At 40.5% G+C, this 22,443-nt stretch overlaps 1 protein-coding gene across 1 annotated transcript in view; it reads left to right on the top strand.

Moving 5' to 3' along the window:
- TRMT61A (tRNA methyltransferase 61A) overlaps positions 1 to 19,123 on the top strand; it is a 68,237-nt gene extending 49,114 nt beyond the window's left edge. Inside the window, exon 4 of the mRNA XM_070733360.1 lies at positions 18,427 to 19,123. Coding sequence (XP_070589461.1) covers positions 18,427 to 18,755 — 329 coding nt within the window. The 3' untranslated portion in view covers positions 18,756 to 19,123. The remainder of the gene's footprint in view (positions 1 to 18,426) is intronic.
- The last annotated feature ends 3,320 nt before the right edge of the window (positions 19,124 to 22,443 follow it).

Here is a 22,443-nt window from a genome sequence, read left to right as displayed (position 1 = left end):
ACACCATTTTTGGCTATGGACAGTATCACAAGCCATCCCTTAACACTTTAAACCAGGGGTCGACAAACCCAGGCGCCTGGTCGCCAGTGGCGCCTAGAAAATGTTGTCTGGCGCCTAGAAAATGTTGCCTGGTGCTTGGGGAGTTGAGAAAGGGTCGGACCACATGGCCACATCCCGCCCTTCTCCTCCCGGACCTGACGGAGCTGCTCTCTCTCCATTCTACCCCCCTCCACCTCCCCGAAGCCATTTCAAGAGGACGCCCCGCCGCTCCCTCAGCCGTCGGGGGAGAGCGGCTCTGCGGGGGCCGTCCACGACCTCCCCAATCGGGGCTCTCTCACACCCCGGGGCCCTTGTAGCCTCCCCGGGAGTCGCGGATTGGCTGGGCGTCCTCCCCGTCCCAGAATGCCTTGCATGGCGCGTCATTGAAGAGAGACCATGATGGCGGCGGCCGCGGCGGCGGCGGGGGGAGCCTCCGAGGTGATCGCCCAGCTGGAGAGCGCGGCCAAAGTGCTGATGGTGAGGGAGCCGCGCGAGGCCGGCAGCTCGGCCGGGGGGAGGCGGAGCGGGTGACGGGGCGGGAGGAGCCAGGCTCCGTCCTTTCATAGGGAAGCCCCGGGAGTTGCCCTCTTCCCCCGGGGGATGGCTTCTCTTTGGACTCCTCTAGGGAAGCATCCTCGCATAACCCCGGGAGGTTGCCCATCGCCCTTTCATGGCCCTAAGAAACTTTTTTTGCAACCGGGACGGGTCTTTACTCTCCCGTTCCGTCCGGTCGGAAGCTGCAAAACCCCGTGCAATCTTTTCTTCAGCTTTTACGAGCCTCTCCAGACCCCGAGGCGGGCAAAACCCGGGCAGAATCACGTTGTTGGCCACCCTTCGCTTTTCTCCCTGTGCGCTTTCCATTAACCTCTTGGGTGAAGCTTGGATTCCACTTCATTGATACCATCCTATCCCGGCGTAATTCTTTCCTTCTCACTTCCACAATCCACGTGTTCGAATCTATAATCAGGAGTGGTTCCCCCCTCCCAACACACACTTCTCTTCTTCCTCCCCTTTTAATAACATTTTATCCTCCCTCATCTATCTATCTATCCATCCATCCATCCATCCATCCATCCATCTATCTATCTATCTTCTATGCCGCCCAATCCATTCATCATCTAACATTTATTTATCTATCTGTCTATTTATCTATCATCTATAAATCCATCCATCTTCTGTCTTTCTGTCTATCTGTCTTTGACTATCTGCCTGACTGTCTATTTATATCTACCTACCTACGTCTGTCTGTCTGTCTGTCTATCTATCTATCATATACCCACCCTACCTATCTACCTACCTATCTATCATATATCTACCTACCTATCTATTTATCTATCTATCTATCATATATCTACCTATCTATCTATCTATTTATCTTCTATGCTGCCCAATCCATTCATCATCTGTCTCTCTGTCTATCTCTCTTTGACTATCACTGACTGTCTATTTATACCTATCTATCTATCTATCTATCTATCTATCTATCTATCTATCTATCTATCATATATCTACCTATCTATCTATCTTCTAATCCCCAGCACTTCTCCTAGGAACACAGGGAGGCGAAGGGGCGAGGGGGGGGGAGAGAAAACGGGAGGCTCAGGAAGGGAGCTCGGGAAGGAGCCCACGGTCAGTCGGCTGCGGGCGGGAGGAAAGCGAATGCCACGGGGCTGGGCTCGGCTCCCCCCTCGGCTCCCCCCCTTACCAGCCCCGCCGCGGAAGGCTCCATTCTGTTCCCTGCCGGCCCGATTTTTTTTGTTAAATTAAAAACCAAGTTTGCTTAAAAAAAATTCTGGCTCCTAAATTTTTTGGCTGGCTCCTAGATTCTGAACAACTTTGTCGACCCCTGCTTTAAACCCCTAAATTACCATTTCCCATTCCCTTAACAACCATTTACTCACCATTATCACTGGTAGTCACCATTGAATAAGACACAATGATCCTGATATTTATAAACATAATTATTTATTAACAATAATTATTTTTTTTGTTATTTATTTGCAAAAATTATTAGTTTGGCGATGACATATGACGTCATCGGGTGGGAAAAACCGTGGTATAGGGGGAAAAACCGCGAAGTATTTTTTAATTAATATTTTTTGAAAAACCGTGGTATAGGCTATTCGCGAAGTTTGAACCCACGAAAATCAAGGGAACACTGTACTGTTTGTTTCCCCCAGAAAAGCTAACCCTATACGTTGCATTTAATATGGGAAATATTAATCATAAAAATCTTGTTGATAATGAATGCACGTTGTAATGAATCAAGAGCAGGAGGACAGTCACCTGCATGTGAATGCACACACACACAACACATAGTTTCCTCTGGGAGCTAAATCCTGCAGTTTTCATTGTGAGCAAAATGTCAGTTTGCCCACATACTTTCTCACTTAAAGGACATTCTGTCCCCTCTTTGCCAAGGCAGTATTTTTAGTGTGCTCTAAACATTGAGCAAGTGCAGAATAGGATGTTGTCGGATACTGCTGCCTCACTCCCACAAACCATCAGGGCTTCCCACCCCCACCTTGAGATCCTAGTAATTTACTGTTGTGGTTGTGATGTTGCAATGACATTTTGAAGCATGCTGAATTCCCTGAAAGAAAATCCAGAGGGTTGCCCACTCTTAATATTTGGGGAAATTAGTATGAAAGTAAAATATAAAAAAAAAAACCCACAAGAAATTGCCATATGCCGCATCATATGTATTCTAGCTGACTTGTAACTCAGTTTTGCCTACTCACAAAGGACAGGCAACTTTCCACGTGTTTTGCATCACAGCTTCCATAGTTTCTTACTTTGCTAGATCGACCTGATGGGAAATGAAGTTCATCCCATTTGGAAAATGTCAAATCTTTTAACTGGCTCCATATCAATAAAAATAGGTTTCCCAGAGTGGATGTTTCCCAGTGCAACTCAGAAATAACAGGGATTAAAGTTTAGAAGTTACCTCATGTAGCTCTTCTAGGAAATTGTCTTGGAACGAGAGAATGTATTTGTCCACTGAAGGCAATATCCAGTTGTATCTATTGAGATAGTCTTGTTTTATTTTATTTATTTATTTATTTATTTATTTATTTATTCTTTGTCCAATATACAATACATATGGAAGAGAATAGACATTAAGTAATATATATAAAGATAGAAAGTAAAAAAGAAGAGAAGTAGATGGGAGGGAGAGAATATATATGATATAAGAGATAGGGAGAGAATATATATGATATATATATAATACTTCAAACTTCAAAACTACAGGACATGAAATTTATTTCGACAGTACCAAATTAATTTCCAAAACAGAACACTACAGCAAAAGAATAATCATGGAAGCCATCGAGATAGAAAAACATTGCCAAAATATGAACAAGCGGGATGATACCTCTCGCTTACCAGACATCTGGAAACCAGCCCTCAAACGTATCCCAGCCATAGAAACCAGACTCAGAACACACATTGTAAAACAATCAAGTAGCCTGCAAGTTCCAACTACTCAGGATATCACGCCTAATCTACAACCATTAACTAATCAGCATACCTCAGCTACATCAACGACCCCAATTGTTACCCCACTGACTCACCAGGAAGTTTCTACACAGCAGGCAATTGCTGAGCCATCAAACCACACCCAGCCACCAGTATTTATAGAAGGAATGCAGCTCAGGTCTCGCAGTGTTCGCCTGAGAACAAGGACAGAAACACCAGCCTGAAGATGACGAGTGAGACCTCGTCGAATTAGGAACCTGGAGAGGTCAATCGTGGAGAGTCTAAGGGAGAAATGTTGGGGGTTGGGAGTTGACACTATTGAGTCTGGTAATGAGTTCCATGCTTTGACAACTCGATTGTTAAAGTCATATTTTTTACAGTCAAGTTTGGAGCGGTTAATATTAAGTTTAAATCTGTTGTGTGCTCTTGTGTTGTTGCAGTTGAAGCTGAAATAGTCGTTGACCGGAAGGACGTTGCAGCATGTGATCTTGTGGGCAATACTTCTTTTAGCATTAAATCCTGAATAAAAGATCTTAGGTCTCTTTGAGAATGAAAGCATTGCATGGTTTCAAACTCTTGAATCTGATGATTTTCTGTGAGTTCCATATACCAATTATAAATCCTTGGTAGCAAAGGTCTAGAGTAGTGACGGCGAACCTATGGCATGCGTGCCACAGGTGCACATGGAGCCATGTTGGAGGGCACACAAAGCATTGCCCTACATCAGCTCCAGCGCACATGTGTGCGCTACCCAGCTGGTTTTTGGCCTTGGGGAAGGCTGTTTTGCCCTCCAGAGGCTTCAGTGAAGCTTCCCTGAAACCCCAGTGTGAAAAACAGCCCAATGGGCAACCTGAGAGTTTAGAAAAACAGACTTCTAGTTTGCCCATTGTGGTGTTTCTTCATACTCTTTTGGCACACAAACCAAAAAAGGTTTGCTATCACTGGTCTAGAGTTTAGACAATGGATGACAACCACACAAAACAAACATGTGAGGTGCTGAAGGCCAAAATAGGTTGGGATGATCTTCTGGAGCATTGCCCACAAGGTTTATATTCTTGAAATAGAATCCTAGGCCTTGTATAAGGTAATATGGTGATCCTAGATATGTGTTTATTGTTTATTGTTATACAGTGTTCCCTCGATTTTCGCAGGTTCGAACTTCGCAAAACGGCTATACCACGGTTTTTCAAAAATATTAATTAAAAAATACTTTGCGGTTTCCCCCCCTATACCACGGTCCTTTCGTCCGCCTTTAATAAATATTTTTTTAAATAAACTTTAATAAATAAACATGGTGAGTAATAATCTAAATGGTTGGTAAGGGTATGAGAAATTGCAGTTTAGGGGTTTAAAGTGTTAAGTATTTACTTCCGCATCTCTACTTCGCGGAAATTTGACTTTCACGGGCAGTCTTGGAACGCATCCCCCGCGAAAATTGAGGGAACACTATATATATAGCCGACTATCCAAATGGATAATGGGGTTTTTTTGTGCTGCTTCCTCTTTTTTCATCTTCTTGATTCTCTGCTTTGATCTGCACGAACTCAAAATTAAAATGTCTGCTGGCCTGCCGCCTAACCTCTTTCTCCAGCCTAAGGAATAGGAAGCTTGACAGTTTAGTCATTTCCATCAAAACAATTTGCCCCCTGCATTGAATGGATGTGGGAGGGAATAATTTTTTGAGACTGTCTTATTGTTTTTCCTGTCTTTCCATCAAAATAGTTCTAGATAGAGCATTTATTCTTAGAGGCAGCTTCCTCAGATCAAAAGGCTCACACAGCTTCCAATGTGAGCAGATTTAATCTGGGATAATTACTATATCGACTTGGGCTGACATACGGATCTCATTAAACAAATTGTGTGGTGGTAGCTTTTAGGGAAGGGAGGAAAAACCACTCAAAGGAGCCACTTGAGGGAAAGGTAGGTTGGCATACACACAGCACACATAGCTCTCATTAAGGCATTTATTCCCATGATAGGATTCCCTAGGGAATCTCTGATGTGGAAATTAGTCCTCCAGGAACTGTACACCAACATTCTCAAGGGCAGAAAATTTCCTTGACTGTCCTGAAAATGTTAGTGGAATTTTTTTCCCCTCTTAAGCAAAAAGTAGATTCATGCTCCATATTTTTTGTTGATTGTGCTTATAGCCCTCCTAGTCAAATAACTTAAGGGATTACCCATAATACAGATCAAACATTTGCTTTTGTTTCTGTTCCAGAGCTTAAATTTTAAGACTTAGAGGGAGATCAATATCAGTAGAACTTTAGGAGATACTTCTTGTTGATTAGAACAGTTCAGGGTTTAAATTAATTAATTAGAAGGAGGGTGGATTTTTCCATTTGGAACTGAAATAAAAGGTCAGATATTTGAATTTTTGACAAGAAATGGTGTTATTCTGGATGTTTCATTTTCTCTTTTTGTTCTTTTAGAACCTTTTATGATTTTATTAATTATGTAATGTAATGTTGAGCATTATTGGGAAATATCATCGAAGTACAAATAGTTGTCATTATTAACAATACATAATGCTAAATATTTAAATTTACAACTCCTTAAGCATATTTTATATTTTAATGTAAAGCTGCATCAAATTGTGCCTGGAGCATCTTTATAATGCTGACAGCCAATATTTGACAATATTAAAATATCCATTTAATTCTATTTTAATAACAAGACACTTGCAAACAAAATTCCTCTAATTTTTTTTACTTGAAAGCTTTGTGGCATGTGATTCGGAAATGAAAACTACAGTTCTTTTTTAAAGATTGCTTAGTATTGTTAACAAATCAGTTCCCAGCTGGGAAATCTGTTAGCTGTAGTGACATAAAAGCTTTTGTAGATTCACCATTTTTAAAAAAACAAACAAACAACCCTATGATGATACAGATGATTCATGCAGCCTAGCCTAGGAAGAGCATCTCAACAACTGATGTTTTTCTTTGCTTTGAAAGATTGGAAATATCTATATTTTCCTTATCTATAAAGTGGCATATATCACCAGACACCATTTTATGTTCACCAGTGCATCACATTCTAGGATAAACCATTGAACACAAAATGCTTTAAACGCCTGATGGAAACAATTGTAAGTTGCTCTCATGTCTCCCCAGCGCTTTCTCTGAGCACAATGCCTTTATTGTGAGGTGACATTTCACAATGCTTCCTCCCCCCCTTTCCATAAATGCTGAGAATTAGAGCATCTCCTTCTCCCCACCCCTTGCTTTCTACAGTTTCTGCTTTAATAAAGCTTCAACCACCATCAGTTTGCGGGCAAATCTCCCGAATATATTATTTGTTAGCTGTGATTTGTTAATTAGCTCACCGACCTTCTGTGCTGCTTAAAAATGCACCGGGCATCACAGAAGCACAAACTGTTTGGGTTGGCAAGAAATATCTGTTCCAGATGTTCGGTGATTTTAATGAACAAGTCAGTGACAGGCATCTTACTTTCTGGATATAAAAATTTAACCAATGGCCTCTACAGTGAATTAGAGGAAATGATGAAGGAGTTGGGAAACAGATTTAGCATTTAAAGGAGAAGGGGGGCATCACTGGATATAAAGATACTTGATAAATGATAAGTAAGCATTCCATGTTACTGTCTATTTAAATTCTTAAATAGATTGAAGCATTGCATATGTGGTGTCATTTTTAACCAAGTGAGCAGTAATGGAATTACTTATTCAGTGACAGTTCTGTACAGGGCTGAATTCCACAATGTTTCTCATACATCCATTGTCTTTTATTTATTTATTTAATTTATCTATTTATTAGTTTTGTATGCCGCCCCTCTCTGTAGACTTCGTAGACTTTTACCGATAATATCCATTTAACAATCTCTTTTCTAGTACCTTTTCCTGGTAAAACCAAGAAGCCTTTGTCTTCTGAGAATGCCTTTCTTTTGATTTAAGTGCATCTTCATTGCATCTTTGAGTAAACATTCAAGACATTACATAACCTGCTAAATCTTATGCCATTGAATTAGGCAATTTTTTTTGGGGGGGGGGACTTGGCATTTTGTTGGGTGTAGTTTTTAAAAATGGAGGCCTGATAGATTAAAAACAGTTAAATCACATAGTGAACCATAGTGAATTTCTTGGTTGTTCCTTAGTTAATTCATTGGAATATTTAGGTGGCTCAGAGCCATCCCCATAAAAAAAATGTAATGTAGAAGCTGATACTTTTGCGTTTACACTTCCTGTTTCATTAAAAGTATACATCTTTTTTTTTTAAAAGTCAGAACTATCTTTGTGACTTATAGCTCAGTTGGTAAGATTGATTTGTTCTGCTAATATTTTATAAAATCTAATCTCAGATAAAAATGTAAATAGCAATTTTTAAAATGTATGCATCGTTTGAATACTATACTACCACTGGAGTCAAATCCCCCTTTAGCTAAGAAGTTCATCAGATGACCTTAGACCAGTGGCTCAGCCTTCATTTTAATGCACTTCAAAAGATTGTTGTGAATACAACACTTGGAAAAGAAAGAACACTATCCTCTGTTTCTTAGAGTAGGGAAGGGCTAACATTTATTCATTCATTAACAATAGTGCAGTCTCAGAAATTGTATATGTATAATCCTTGATTTGAGGACCAACATAAAGTTCTGTTTTATCCACACTTTTCAATAAAGCATTTTTTAACATTCTCAGAAGAATGAGTTACTTTAGTCCTGATACAGAGAAATTATTATTATTATTATTATTATTATTATTATTATTATTATTATTACTTATTAGATTTGTATGCCGCCCCTCTCCGAAGACTCGGGGCGGCTCACAACAACAACAATACAATATCCAGAATACAAATCCAATATTAGATAAAAAGCTAAATTTAAAACCCATAAATATTAAAAACAATCGTTACTGCACAATCACACCATTCTCATGTATTACAATCAGAAAAAAGGTGGGGGGGGGAAGAGATAGTCCCCCCCCCCACGACTGGTGACATAGATAGGTCTTCAACATCTTGCGGAAGATGGGAAGAGTGGGAGCAATTCGAATCTCTGGGGGGAGTTGATTCCAGAGGGCCGGGGCCGCCACAGAGAAGGCTCTTCCCCTGGGACCCGGAGAAGGCCAACTCTGTGGGACCTGATTGGCTGCTGGGATTCGTGCGGCAGAAGGCAGAAATGAATGTAATGTGTTGCTTCTGCATTAAGGATGTCCTTTTGTTTTAAAAAAGCAGATATTTCTATACATATAAGCACACAAACATGGGCTACACCTACACATATTTTCCCTGCCTTTTATTTAACCGGCTTCCTCACATTGGCAGAACTGCATATAATGGACTGCTAAGGAATTCTGCAAGTTAAAACTCATTCCAATATATCCGAAGTGCAGTGGATTAGAGAAAACCAAACTATTAGTCAGAATTGTTTCATCCTGTACTCTCATTTTGTCACGTACTCCTTTTTGTAGGGGGGGGGGGATTCAAAATTGTGGGTACCAAAATATGCTTCCTTATTCTGCCTAACTTGTGAATCATTCTGCTTTTTTCCTTGGCATTTTTAGATGCAGAGCTGATCTTTCCCTTTCCTGTTTTAAAGAAGGCATTAGATATAAACCAATAGAGTGCCCCTATTATACTTTATTTTTAGCAGGCAGGTTGTATTATTATCTTGGATTACATAACAGTCTTTTGTAAGGGATTTTGCTCCATTAGAGGTTTCAGAAGCAAGGCAGAGAGTTGGGAAGGAATTGCGGGAAGAACAGCAAAACCACACCCGTTGTTATTTTGCTTTTCCTTTCGGGGGCCCCACCCTCATTAAAACCTATTGTGTCAAAAGGCCAGTATTTCAGAGATGCTGCGGTCATAACCATGATCACGCCGTCCTGCCTTTCTGGCAGGACAGCATCTCCTTTAATTCCGTCATGTGATTTAACCAAATGCCCTTTCTGAGTAAATCTGCAGCATGCTATTCCGTACTGCAGAGGTGACATTGGGACAAACAGAGAGAGAATTTCCGGTAGAATTTCATTCACAAGCAAGCTTCCTTCTGCTTAAAAGAACTTGACCATTACAATGATAAATAAAATAAATAAAAGAGTACCTCTGGAACCGCCTGCTACTGCACAACTCCCAGCGACCGATAAGGTCCCATAGAGTTGGCCTTGTCCGGGTCCTGTCGACTAAACAATGTCGTTTGGCGGGCCCCAGGGGATGAGCCTTCTCTGTGGCGGCCCCGGCCCTTTGGAATCAACTCCCCTGGAGATTAGAACTGCCCCCACCCTCCTTGTCTTCCATAAATTACTCAAGACCCATCTATACCGCCAGGCATGGGGGAGTTGAGACACCTTTCCCCCAGGCTTTTTAAAAATATATTTATGTTTGGGTATGTATGTGTTGTTTGCTTTTTAAATATGATAGGATTTTTAATGTGCTTTTTTAATATTAGATTTGTTTTCGCTAGAATATTGTTTTTACTATTGTTGTGAGCCGCCCCGAGTCTTCGGAGAGGGGCGGAATACAAATCAAATAAATAAATAAATAAATAAATAAATAAATCTCTGTAGATAGGTGTGGCTCTACAATCTTTCTCGCTAAACTTCTGTTTTATCGTTCAGTCTGTTTACCTTGGGAGGGATTTTCAGTTGCTGTCTCTTGTCAATTTATATGTTCAGAAAAATGTGAGGATACATGTAAAATGTGGTCCACAACAGCTTATGTCAGAATAGTCTTAGATGTTGCCAATGTTATTTTCCTTATTGATTAGATTTTATGTTCTGCTTCTTTTAGAGGAAAGCAGCCGCCCCGAGTCTACGGAGAGGGGCGGCATACAAATCTAATAAATAAACAAACAAACAAACAAACAAACAAACGGTTGGACGTCTTCGTGACGTCAAAGTTTTGCCTATGGAATTCCCTATTGGGATTCCCCACCTTCTTTCTAGCCTCCAGATCGGCCGCAAACGCCGCTGCTGATCGCAAAAATGGCGCTCCACTGAGCGCCGCCACCCGGCTGTAACCTTCTAAAACAGCCGGGCGCTTCTCGGCGGCCTCCGGAACCCAAACTTCCGGGTTCGGGTTTGGGAGAATGGCGAGAAGCCCCCCGGCTGTTTTAAAAGGTGACAGACGGGCGGCGGCGCCCAGCGGAGCACCATTTTGTGATTTTTTTTCTTTTTGCACGGATTAATCGCTTTTACATTGTTTCCTATGGGAAACAATGTTTCGTCTTACGAATGTTTCGCCTTACGAACCTACTTCTGGAACCAATTAGGTTCGTAAGATGAGGTATTACTGTATTAGCAAGAATATATCTATTGTATGTTGTTGCTCCTTAAACATTAGAAATATATCCTCTCCCATAATGTACCTTATCTTTATTTGCTTCTCTTGTACTTTGGCCTTTCTGCTCTTTTGCTTGTCATACTTGAAATATCCTGTCTCCAGCCAAGTCATAAAATTATAGAATCGTGGAGTACTAAATTGGACTAATCTGATTTAGCCTGGGAGTTGGGAGGAGCAGATCTTTAAATGCTATGCTGTCTCAAAGAAAATAAAATTAATATAATAGTTCAGTTCAGTCCTGGCTGCCTGTTTTCTCTTTGAAAATGAACTAAATCTAAAACATTGTATTTTATATTATTTATATTAAACGATCCCTTAACTGCATTCTAGAGTGACAGAATAGAGTGACAGAATGCAGTTGCATTCTAGCTTGTCATCAAAAGATGGGAAGTTACCATTTTAATGTGAATGTAATTTGCATTTAGACAGTACTGTTTAGTCAGCTTTAAAACTGACATCTTTTAAAATTTAAAATAACATGTACATCAGTGGTGAAATTCAATTTTTTAAACTAACGGTTCTGTGGGCCTGGCTTGGTGGGTGTGGCTTTGGTGGGAGTATCAGGGGAAGGAGACTGCAAAATCCCCATTCCTGGAAGAAGGATATTGCAAAAGATCCATTCCCACCCCACTCCAGGGGAAGGATACTGCAAAATCCCCATTCCTGGAAGAAGGATATTGCAAAATCTGCATTCCCACCCCACTCCAGGGGAAGAATACTGCAAAATCCCCATTCCTGGAGGAGGGATATTGCAAAATCTCCATTCCCACCCCACTCCACTTATGATTGTTTCACTTGTGAGCCGCCCCGAGTCTTCGGAGAGGGGCGGCATACAAATCCAAATAATTAATTAATTAATAAATAAATAAATAAATAAATAAATAAATAAATAAATAAATAAATAAATAAATAAATAAATAAATAAATAAATAAATAAATAAATAAAATAATAAAATCCCCATTCCTGGAAGAGGGATATTGCAAAATCTGCATTCCCACCCCACTCCAGGGGAAGGATACTGCAAAATCCCCATTCCTGGAAGAAAGATATTGCAAAATCTCCATTCCCACTCCAGGGGAAGGATACTGCAAAATCCCCATTCCTGGAAGAAGGATATTGCAAAATCTCCATTCCCACCCCACTCCAGGGGAAGGATACTGCAAAATCCCCATTCCTGGAAGAAAGATATTGCAAAATCTCCATTCCCACTCCAGGGGAAGGATACTGCAAAATCCCCATTCCTGGAAGAAGGATATTGCAAAATCTCCATTCCCACCCCACTCCAGGGGAAGGATACTGCAAAATCCCCATTCCTGGAAGAAGGATATTGCAAAATCTGCATTCCCACCCCACTCCAGGGGAAGGATACTGCAAAATCCCCATTCCTGGAGGAGGGATATTGCAAAATCTCCATTCCCACCCCACTCCACTCCACTTATGATTGTTTCACTTGTTGTGAGCCGCCCCGAGTCTTCGGAGAGGGGCGGCATACAAATCCAAATAATAAATAAATAAATAAATAAAATAATAAAATCCCCATTCCTGGAAGAAGGATATTGCAAAATCTGCATTCCCACCCCACTCCAGGGGAAGGATACTGCAAAATCCCCATTCCTGGAAGAAGGATATTGCAAAATCTGCATTCCCACCCCACTCCAGGGGAAGGATACTGCAAAATCCCCATTCCTGGAAGAAAGATATTGCAAAATCTCCATTCCCACTCCAGGGGAAGGATACTGCAAAATCCCCATTCCTGGAAGAAGGATATTGCAAAATCTCCATTCCCACCCCACTCCAGGGGAAGGATACTGCAAAATCCCCATTCCTGGAAGAAGGATATTGCAAAATCTGCATTCCCACCGCACTCCAGGGGAAGGATACTGCAAAATCCCCATTCCTGGAGGAGGGATATTGCAAAATCTCCATTCCCACCCCATTCTGGGGCCAGTCAGAGGTGGTATCTGCCGCTCTCTGAACTACTCAAAATTTCCACTACCAATTCTCCAGAACCTGCTGGATTTCACCCCTAATGTACATGTTCCTTTTAGAAGAAATAGAAATATAATTTAAGCAGGTTCTTTTTTCAAATTGTTGCAGAAATAAACAAGATAAACTTAAGTTTGCAAAACTAAGAAAGTAAACAAAATTAAACTTAATATATTTCCCCCACTTCCAAAACCAGTTTCTTAAACAAGAACTTTCTTCATTTCTTCTCCTGTTTCTCTAATTCTGTTCTACTGTATAATGTAAACCTTATTGTCAAAACCTGTATGCCGCCCCGAGTCCTTGGAGAGGGGTGGCATACAAATCTAATAAATTATTATTAAATTATTATTATTTATCAACTATTCATTTTTGTATCTCCTGTCTTTTTTTTTTCATTAATTACCAAAAGAATGAGTAGACCTAGGAAGACTAATAACAAACTATTTGCCTTGCTTTCATAAGCCATTGGCATTGAAATTAACATTAATGAGCTTATAATATTGCTTATTATCCCCTTTTTATTATTTTAGTCAACCAACTCTGGGTGTTGTATGAAGTCATCAATAAAGGCGATTGACATAGACTAATAACCCTATTCCCACCTCCTTTAAAATACTAATCATATTGGTCAATAAAACTGAACAGTTGCCCATTGTTCATCATTAGGAGTCAATAGTCTCTTGAAAAAGCATGTTTTAATGTTCGTCCAAAATTACAGAAGAAGGGGGCAGGTATATCTTGGAGATCATTCATACAGTATATAGGCAGCAGCACAGCAGTCATTCTAAAAATAAAAGTAGTATTCCTCATTACATGCTACCATAGAGAAAACCTATATCCCAGCCCATACCTCTTCTGATAGCAGAGGGATCTAGAGAAAATCCATTTAACATGTCTAGTTAAGACAAGAAGAATCATGCTGAGTAAGATCAGCCCTTGGGTTCAGAAGCCTACTGAAAGACGTTGAGATAGATGTCACGTTGCAGCCTCAGATTTTGTAATTGAGGAATAAAGGGAATAGATGCTGCCTAGGACACTATCAGGCAAGAGAGGCAGGAACCCCCAGTGACTTAACAATCAGAGAGAGAAACTTGGGAAGCTCCATCCTAATGGACCAAGTATTAAAAGTGGTGGCAGGAATAGAATATAATAGAATTCTTTATTGGCCAAGTGTGATTGGACACACAAGGAATTTGTCTTTGGTGCATATGCTCTCAGTGTACATAAAAGACAATATACATTTGTCAAGAATCATGAGGTACAACACTTAATGATTGTCATAGGGGTCAAATAAGCAATCAGGAAACAATCAATATTAATAGAAATCTTAAGGATACAATACAAAGTTATAGTCATATAGTGGGAAGAAATGGGTGATAGCAATGTTGAGAAAAACTAGTAGTAATAGTAGTGCAGACTTAGTAAATAGTTTGACAGTGTTGAGGGGATTGTTTGTTTCGCAGAGTGATGGCATTCAGGAAAAAACTGTTCTTGTGTCTAGTTGTCTTGGTGTGCAGTGCTCTATAGTGACATTTTGAGGATAGGAGTTAAAACAGTTTATGTCCAGGATGTCCATCCTATATCCATCCTAAGATAAAATACAGAAAATAGTATAAGGGCAGACTAGATGGACCATGAGGTCTTTTTCTGCCGTCAGACTTCTATGTTTCTATGTTTCTATGTGAGGGGTCAGTAAATATTTTACCCGCCCTCTTTTTGACTCGTGCAGTATACAGGTCCTCAATGGAAGGCAGGTTGGCAGCAATTGTTTTTTCTGCATTTCTGATTATCCTCTGAACTCTGTGTCGGTCCTGCTGGGTTGCAGAACCAAACCAGACAGTTATAGAGGTGCAGGTGACAGACAGAAGCTTGTAGTTTCAGACGTACAAGATTGATGGCAGTCCTCTCAAGTAAACCAAAAAGGAAATATGACTAGATGAACTGATTCTATTTTATTCCAAGGCTACTTTAACAGAATCTTGCAAGCCTGAAAATATAAGCTTCCCTAGCCCATTTTTATTGCTTGATTCATTGATTCATTCCTAAATTTTCTCTGTTAAGGGATTCATGTGTCTCTTGCCCAGTTGTTTCCTGGAGCACATTTCTTCCCTTCTTACCCCAAGGTCATCCACACATTCAATTTCAGCTTGCTTGCAGTCTGGCTGAACAGTCTGCCAATGACAGTCAGCCATAGACCATGTTGCACTGGTCTGGGCATAAATGACCATCGCCAAGGCATTCTGATCTAATAAGTCTGTAACTATTGTGCTATTCAAAACTAAGCAGAGGTCCAGCAACCATTATCTTCTGCTGCCATTCAGCCAAGAGATATGAGTCCCAAATCACGTACCTGATTTCTAGCTGAGCCTGGGTTGGCAATCTACATTTGAGTATCATCAGTTAATCTTTCCCAGTTGTCTCATACTGAAGTTGCTTAATATTGAAGGAAACACCAAGCCCTGGAATACTCAATCTTGAAACAATCACAGAAGCTAAATGTTCTCCCAGTAGATCAGCTCAGCAAGGTAGACCAGATTTATAACCAAAGGCATGCAAGCTAATACCACTTTGATTCTAAAGCTACAGTAACAGTATCTTGCAAGTTTGAATGTCGTCCCCCCTTCCTTTTATTTTCATGGGAATTGGGGAGGATCACGTCTGAGACGCACACCCTTTCCAGACAGAAAATTAATTATTTCAATCATGTGTCCAAGCCTGAAACCTGATTAAAATGGATCCATATAATCCACTTCCGTGGTTAGCAGCTTCAGCAGTTTCCAGGACAGAAGTTATCTAACATAGATGGTTTTTCAAAGCACTGGAGGGCAGGATAAGAAACTAACCAAAGAGAGAAGCAACCTGGAATTAAGGAGAAACTTCCAAACAGTGAGAATAATTAACCAGTGGAACAGCTTGCCTCCAGAGATTGAGGGTGCTTCATCACTAGATGTTTTAAGAAGAGTCTGGACAGTCACTTATCTGAAATATGTTCTCCTGCTTGAACAAGGGGCTGAACTAGAAGACCTCCAAGATCCTTCCAGCCTATTCTATTCTATTCTATTCTCCATTCCATTCTATTGACAAAATTGAACGGGTCCAAAGACGGGCTACAAGAATGGTGGAAGGTCTTAAGCATAAAATGTATCAGGAAAGATTTAATGAACTCAATCTGTATAGTCTGGAGGACAGAAGGAAAAGAGGGGACATGATCGAAACATTTAAATATGTCAAAGGGTTAAATAAGGTCCAGGAGGGAAGTGTTTTTAATAGGAAAGTGAACACAAGAACAAGGGGACACAATCTGAAGTTAGTTGGGGGAAAGATCAAAGGCAACATGAGAAAATATTATTTCACTGAAAGAGTAGTAGATCCTTGGAACAAACTTCCAGCAGACGTGGTTGGTAAATCCACAGTAACTGAATTTAAACATGCCTGGGATAAACATATATCCATCCTAAGATAAAACACAGGAAATAGTATAAGGGCAGACTAGATGGGCCATGAGGTCTTTTTCTGCCGTCAGTCTTCTATGTTTCTATTCTGTTCTATTGTTTATTCTGCTCTACTCTTCTCTGTTCTATTATATTCCATATTCTACTCTACTCTACTCTCCATTCCATTCCAGACAGTGTCCACAACTACCTCTTTCAAGAAAGTGGGGGCAACACACTCCTCCTCTAAGAGACAGGCATCACTTCTTGAATCTAGCCATGCTCATGCAAACTCTTGTCAATTTTCAATCATTTTTTAGTTCCAGAAAATATTCTTGTACATACCTTATATAAATGTGCTTTCTACTGACGTGATTATAAGCTGACATGATTGATTGAACGTCCAGTTTCATGAAAGTATAGAATTAGAACAGAGTGATACTGGATGGGAGTCATCTTCCACCACCCTAAAAACCTTCCAGGTCTGGGAAGTCAAAGAAACATCTTGCAAATGGCAGTAGCAAACAACATCTGGATTGTTGCCAAGAAAACTACCTGGTCCAGTCTGTGAAGTTAGTAGGAGTCACCCTTGACTTAAAGGAGATTTTTTATTTAATGCAAAATATACACATTGTTAATAAAAGAGGGCAGCTTCGGACAATCCATAAAAGTGTCAGATTTACACAAAGGCAAAGAAAGTTATGCAGTGATGTTCTTCCTGCCAAGGAAAAACAAAGAAAGCCGAATTAGATTGATGGAAATTTATTTGAACATTTTGTTTAGTTGGAGAGGATAGTTGAAGAGATGCTATTGTCAATAAGCACTGGGAACAGAGAGCCAAATTTAACATCTTCCTCTGGCTCCAAATAATTTACCCAGCAGAATAGTTGTATATGTTCAAATATATCGTCACTATTTTTTCAAACCTGATATTAAGAGCTTCTCAGAAAAACACAGCAGGGCATTGTGAAAAACTTACTGCCTCTAATGAGCTGCTAACATCTGTGTGAAAAAATTAAGAATTGGAGCAGAAATCAAGGACAAGGCATAAAAATAAGGTACAGACTGTTCCACTTTTGTGGCAGTTAGGTACACAAGACATAGAGTTGATGCAGAAATATATTGATGGTTCAATACTGTACATACAGTATCTAGCCAACAGCAAGCACCATTAAGTTCTGTGGAGCCTTTAACCAAAACAATGGTGTAGGCTTGCAATCTAAAATAAATATTTTTATTTCTGCATATTCCTGATTCTGTTGATGTTTTTCCATGCATAACATTGTACATTTGACATCACTGTTCCTGCAACCATCTGCAATGCATAAGATTCCCTCTCCTTCTACATAAACCAGCATAGGGGCTACCTTTAAAAAGCGTTCGGAGACTTCAGATCGTGCAAAGGCAGCTGCAAGAGCAATCATGGGCTTTCCCAAATATGTCCATGTTACACCAACACTCCGCAGTCTGCATTGGTTGCCGATCAGTTTCCGGTCACAATTCAAAGTGTTGGTTATGACCTATAAAGCCCTTCATGGCACCGGACCAGATTATGTCCGGGATCGCCTTCTGCCGCACGAATCCCAGCGACCACTGGGCCTTCTCTGGGTCCCGTCAACTAAACAATGTCGTTTGGCAGGACCCAGGGGAAGAGCCTTCTCTGTGGTGGCCCCGACCCCCTGGAACCAACTCCCCCCAAAGATTAGAATTGCCCCCACCCTCCTCGCCTTTCACAAGCTTCTTAAAACCCACCTTTGCTGTCAGGCATGGGGGAACTGAGATACTCTTTCCCCCTAGGCCTTTACAATTTATGCATGGTATGTTTGTATGTATGTTTGGTTTTGTAATAAGGTTTTTTTTAGTTGTTTTAATATTGGATTGTTACATGCTGTTTTTTATCACTGTTGTTAGCCGCTCCGAATCTACAGAGAGGGACGGCATACAAATCCAATAAATACTAATAATAAATAATAATAATAATAATAATAATAATAATAATAATAATAATAAATTACAGCCATTATTTCATTTATTTCAAAAGAGTGATCCCACTGGCTTTAATGAATCTCCTTTGAAAATAAATGGTTCACAGAAATGGGCTTTAAATAGCATTATAGGAACTCCGATTGAGATGAGATTCTTAACATTGCTGGCTTTCCATTCAGAATCTTCCTTTTTCTGTTGTAGGTGGACGCATATGTTCCTTTTCCCCGTGCATCGAGCAAGTTCAAAGGACCTGCTTAGCTTTGGAGGAACACGGCTTTACTGAAATCACTACTTCAGAGATCCTGCTCAGAGTATACAACGTTCGAACAATTAGTTTGCCAATCCCTGATCTCGGAAAAACAGCAGATGGTCATTCCAGCAGTGGGGCTGATGGAGGCAGCCTATCAAATGAAGATGCTTTGTGTCCAAATCTCCAGCAGGAAACTATACAATTTAAGAGCGGTGTGCCCCATAAGGAAATGGTGGGTCACACTGGTTATTTGACCTTTGCTACTAAAAACCTATTTTAAATACAGGCTCCAGCCTGTTTCTTCTGTATGTAGCTTTCCCAGCTCTCTGCTTCCAGAGCAATTCCATATATAGTCAGAATGATACTTTGTTTGAATAGCTATGCAGGAGCACTAACCGGATCGGTCTTGACAATGTGCTGTTGTAATAAACAGTGCTTGTCTAGTTGTCAGGTACAGAAGTTGGACGAATAGTTAATAGGTGCAGTTTGGAATTTACAGAGTAAAAGTCACACAGGGATGTGTGTGTGTGTCTATGTTTGACTTTTTCCTCCCCCAAAGTGGGTTTGCCATAAAAAAAATTTTTTTCATGCCTGAATATTTGCTTTAGAAATACACTGCTCAAAAAAATAAAAGGAACACTCAACACATCCTAGATCTGAATGAATGAAATATTCCCATTGAATACAGTAGTACCTCGTGATACGAACCGCTCGTCATATGAACTTTTCGAGATACAAACCCGGGGTTCGGAATTTTTTTGCCTCTTCTTGCGAACTTTTTTCACCTTGAAAAAAATTCCTAAGAAGAGGCAAAAAAATTCCGAATCCGCCGCCTCCACCACCCGTCTGTCTCCTTCTGAAACAGCTGGGGCACTTCTCGGTGTTCTTCCGAACGCCGAACCCAGAAGTTCGGCAAAAGTTGGGGTTTGGGAGAATGTCGAGAAGCGCTGCCGCCCGGCTGTCACCTTCTCCAGGAAGGATGTCTCCGTGATGTCAAAGCTCCTCCCCTGGAATTCCCTATTGGGATTCCCCACCTCCGTTTGAGCCTCCCAACTGGCCGAAAGCTCCATGGCTCTTCTGGGAAGGTGACAGCTGGGCGGCGGCGCTTCTCGTCGTTCTCCCGAACCTGAACTTTTGCCAAATTTCCAGGTTTGGCATTTGGGAGAACGCTGAGAAGCGCCCCGGCTGTTTCAGAAGGTGACAGCCGGGCAGCGGCGCTTCTCGGCGTTCTCCCAAACCCAAACCCGAAATTTTGCCAAACTTTTCGGGTTAGGGTTCGGGAGAACGCCGAGAAGCGCCCGAAGGTGCGCCAGAAGGTGACAGTTGGGCGGCGGCGCCCAGGGGAGCGCCCATTTTTGCGATTGGGGGGGGCTTGCACACATTAATCGGTTTTCCATTGTTTCCTATGGGAAACATTGTTTCATCTTATGAACTTTTCACCTTACGAACCTCCTCCCGGAACCAATTAAGTTGGTAAGACAAGGTATCACTGTACTTTGTTCTGTACAAAGTTGAATGTGCACAACAGCATGTGAAATTGATTGTCAATCAGTGTTGTTTCCTAAGTGGACAGTTTGATTTCACAGAAGTTTGATTTACTTGGAGTTATATTGTGTTGTTTAAGTGTTGAGCAGTGTATATTGCATTGTTTTTTAAAAAAATAAATACAAAACATGTCTAATGTGGCTTTCAATTAAAGGCCATTAAATACCACATCATAAGGAGTAAATATGTTTTTTATTCATAACCAAAAAGAGCTTCAAAGTGAAGAGACGTGTATACCAAGCTCTTGTCAGCAGTTCCTTAAACCAAATTGCATCTTTCTCTTGGAACGTACAGCGGCCTTCTGATTTGGAGTGCAACTGTGTGATATGACAAAACTGCTTTCAGTTAACTGTTAATTGAAGGGACTACAACATGGCACACCCCTGGCACTCCAAAGTACCTGTTGATCTTTGAATACAGTGTGGTGCAGCCCTGATTATTCTTATTATTATTTATTAGATTTGTATGCCGCCACTCTCCGCAGACTCTGGGCGGCTCACAACAACAATAAAACAGTGTACAATGAACAAATCTACTATTTAAAAAATACCTAAAAACCCATTATTTTAAAAAACATACAACACAAGTATACCATACATAAAACTATATAAGCCTGGGGGAGATGTCTCAGTTCCCCCATGCCTGATGGCAGAGGTGGGTTTTAAGGAGTTTGCGCAAGGCAAGGAGGGTGGGGGCAATCCTGATCTTCGGGGGGGGGTGTTGGTTTTGCCTCTCACTAGTAAAGAAAAAGGAGCTTTGAATAAAGTGTGGGTTCAATAGCTGGCTGGAGATTTCTGGGAGTTGAAGAGTAGAGTAGAATAGAATAGAATAGAATTCTTTATTGGCCAAGCGAGATTGGACAAACAAGGGATTGTCTTGGTGCATATGCTCTCAGTGTACATAAAAGACAGATTTGTGAAGAATCATGTGGTACAACACTTAATGATTGTCATAGGGGTCAAATAAGCAATGAAGAAACATACAGTCATACAGTCCTAAGTGGGAGGAAAAGGGTGAGAGGAATGATGAGAAAAAACTAGTAGAAATAGAAGTGCAGACTTAGTAAAAAGTTTGACAGTGTTGAGGGAAGTCCACAAGTCTTAAAGCTGCCAAGTTTGGGGACACCTGCAATAGAACCTTTTTGAATAGAAATATGCTAAAGTTACAATTTATAAGACAACGGATATTACATGTAATTCCAATGAATGAGGACATTTCCTAGATGCCGAGTTAACACCTACATTTGCATACACAGCTAAATACAAACTGTTTCCTCGTTTACTTCAATGGGTGGATATCACTGGGCACACTTTATTATTTGTAGATCTGTGTCTTTTCACTGAAATGAATGGAGAAGCCTTTTAGAATGAGGCAACAGTGTGGCTCAATCCATCCATGGTTTGTCTATTTTTGATTTAACCCAATACATGAGCCTATCCAAGCCATTGTGACTTATTCAAGAAGCTATGTTCTGGGCTTATCATAGCTCTGTGAATGCAGAGTATGTATGGAATACGATCACGCCAAAGTCATGCTTATGCCCATGGTAATTTTGGAGTGCTGTTGTCATGCTCACAGTTTATAATCTGGAACAAGTCAATATAAATAATTGAGGCTACGTCTTGGAATAAGTCACCTAAGGCTTATCTTCAGACATACTTTCCATAAGATAACGTTTTATCGAATCAGTGGAATTACACACATTTGCTGCAGACAAGGTGGTCAGAGGGTTCTCTGTCATTAGAAAGCACAGGTGTAAGGTTTCACGGTGGGACTTGGTTGCAACTTAATTCCTGCAACAATTATTCAGGAACAATTGCACCTCTTCTTCCTCTACTCATTGTATGAATAAATTGTAAGCACAAATACAGTTGTGTGCAGTCATAAATAAAAGGCTACGTTTACAATAGTCTTATCTCTTACTCTCCATCATCAAATGCTGTCTTTGTTTGATCATTCTTACACATAAGATTAAACTTTATCACCACAAATGTTTTAAGGTTAAATTATTCTTGGTGCCTTCTTGCATTGAGAAGTTTTATCTCTACAGATAGTTAATACAATGAACTGTACGAGATATATCCGCTACAGGTACAGGCTGTTTAATATATCTGCCTGAAATATTAAATTGATTTTGTCCTTTTTTTTGAGAAGAAAAAAACGTAATGAATCGTGGAACAGGAAAGTGACAGATCTGGTGCTACTCTGTAACAGTTTAATCACTGTGGGTAGCAAAGATAAGACTTAAAGGACGGCTGAGCAGATTAAAAATCAGGAAAGCAAATTGTCTAAGAAGAGGCTGTTACATAATTGGCCTTATGTAACTGCTTTCCCCCTCTTTATGGCATGCTCTAACACTAAATACTTTTATGGGAAAGTAGAACAAAAGCTGTTGCATCATTAATGGGGTAGCACAAGGGTTT

This window comes from Erythrolamprus reginae, chromosome 1 (genome assembly GCF_031021105.1).
Source record: "Erythrolamprus reginae isolate rEryReg1 chromosome 1, rEryReg1.hap1, whole genome shotgun sequence".
NCBI lineage: Eukaryota > Metazoa > Chordata > Lepidosauria > Squamata > Dipsadidae > Erythrolamprus > Erythrolamprus reginae.
The sequence above is the reverse complement of the archived record's forward strand: the minus strand, read 5'-3'. Positions and strand labels throughout refer to the sequence as shown.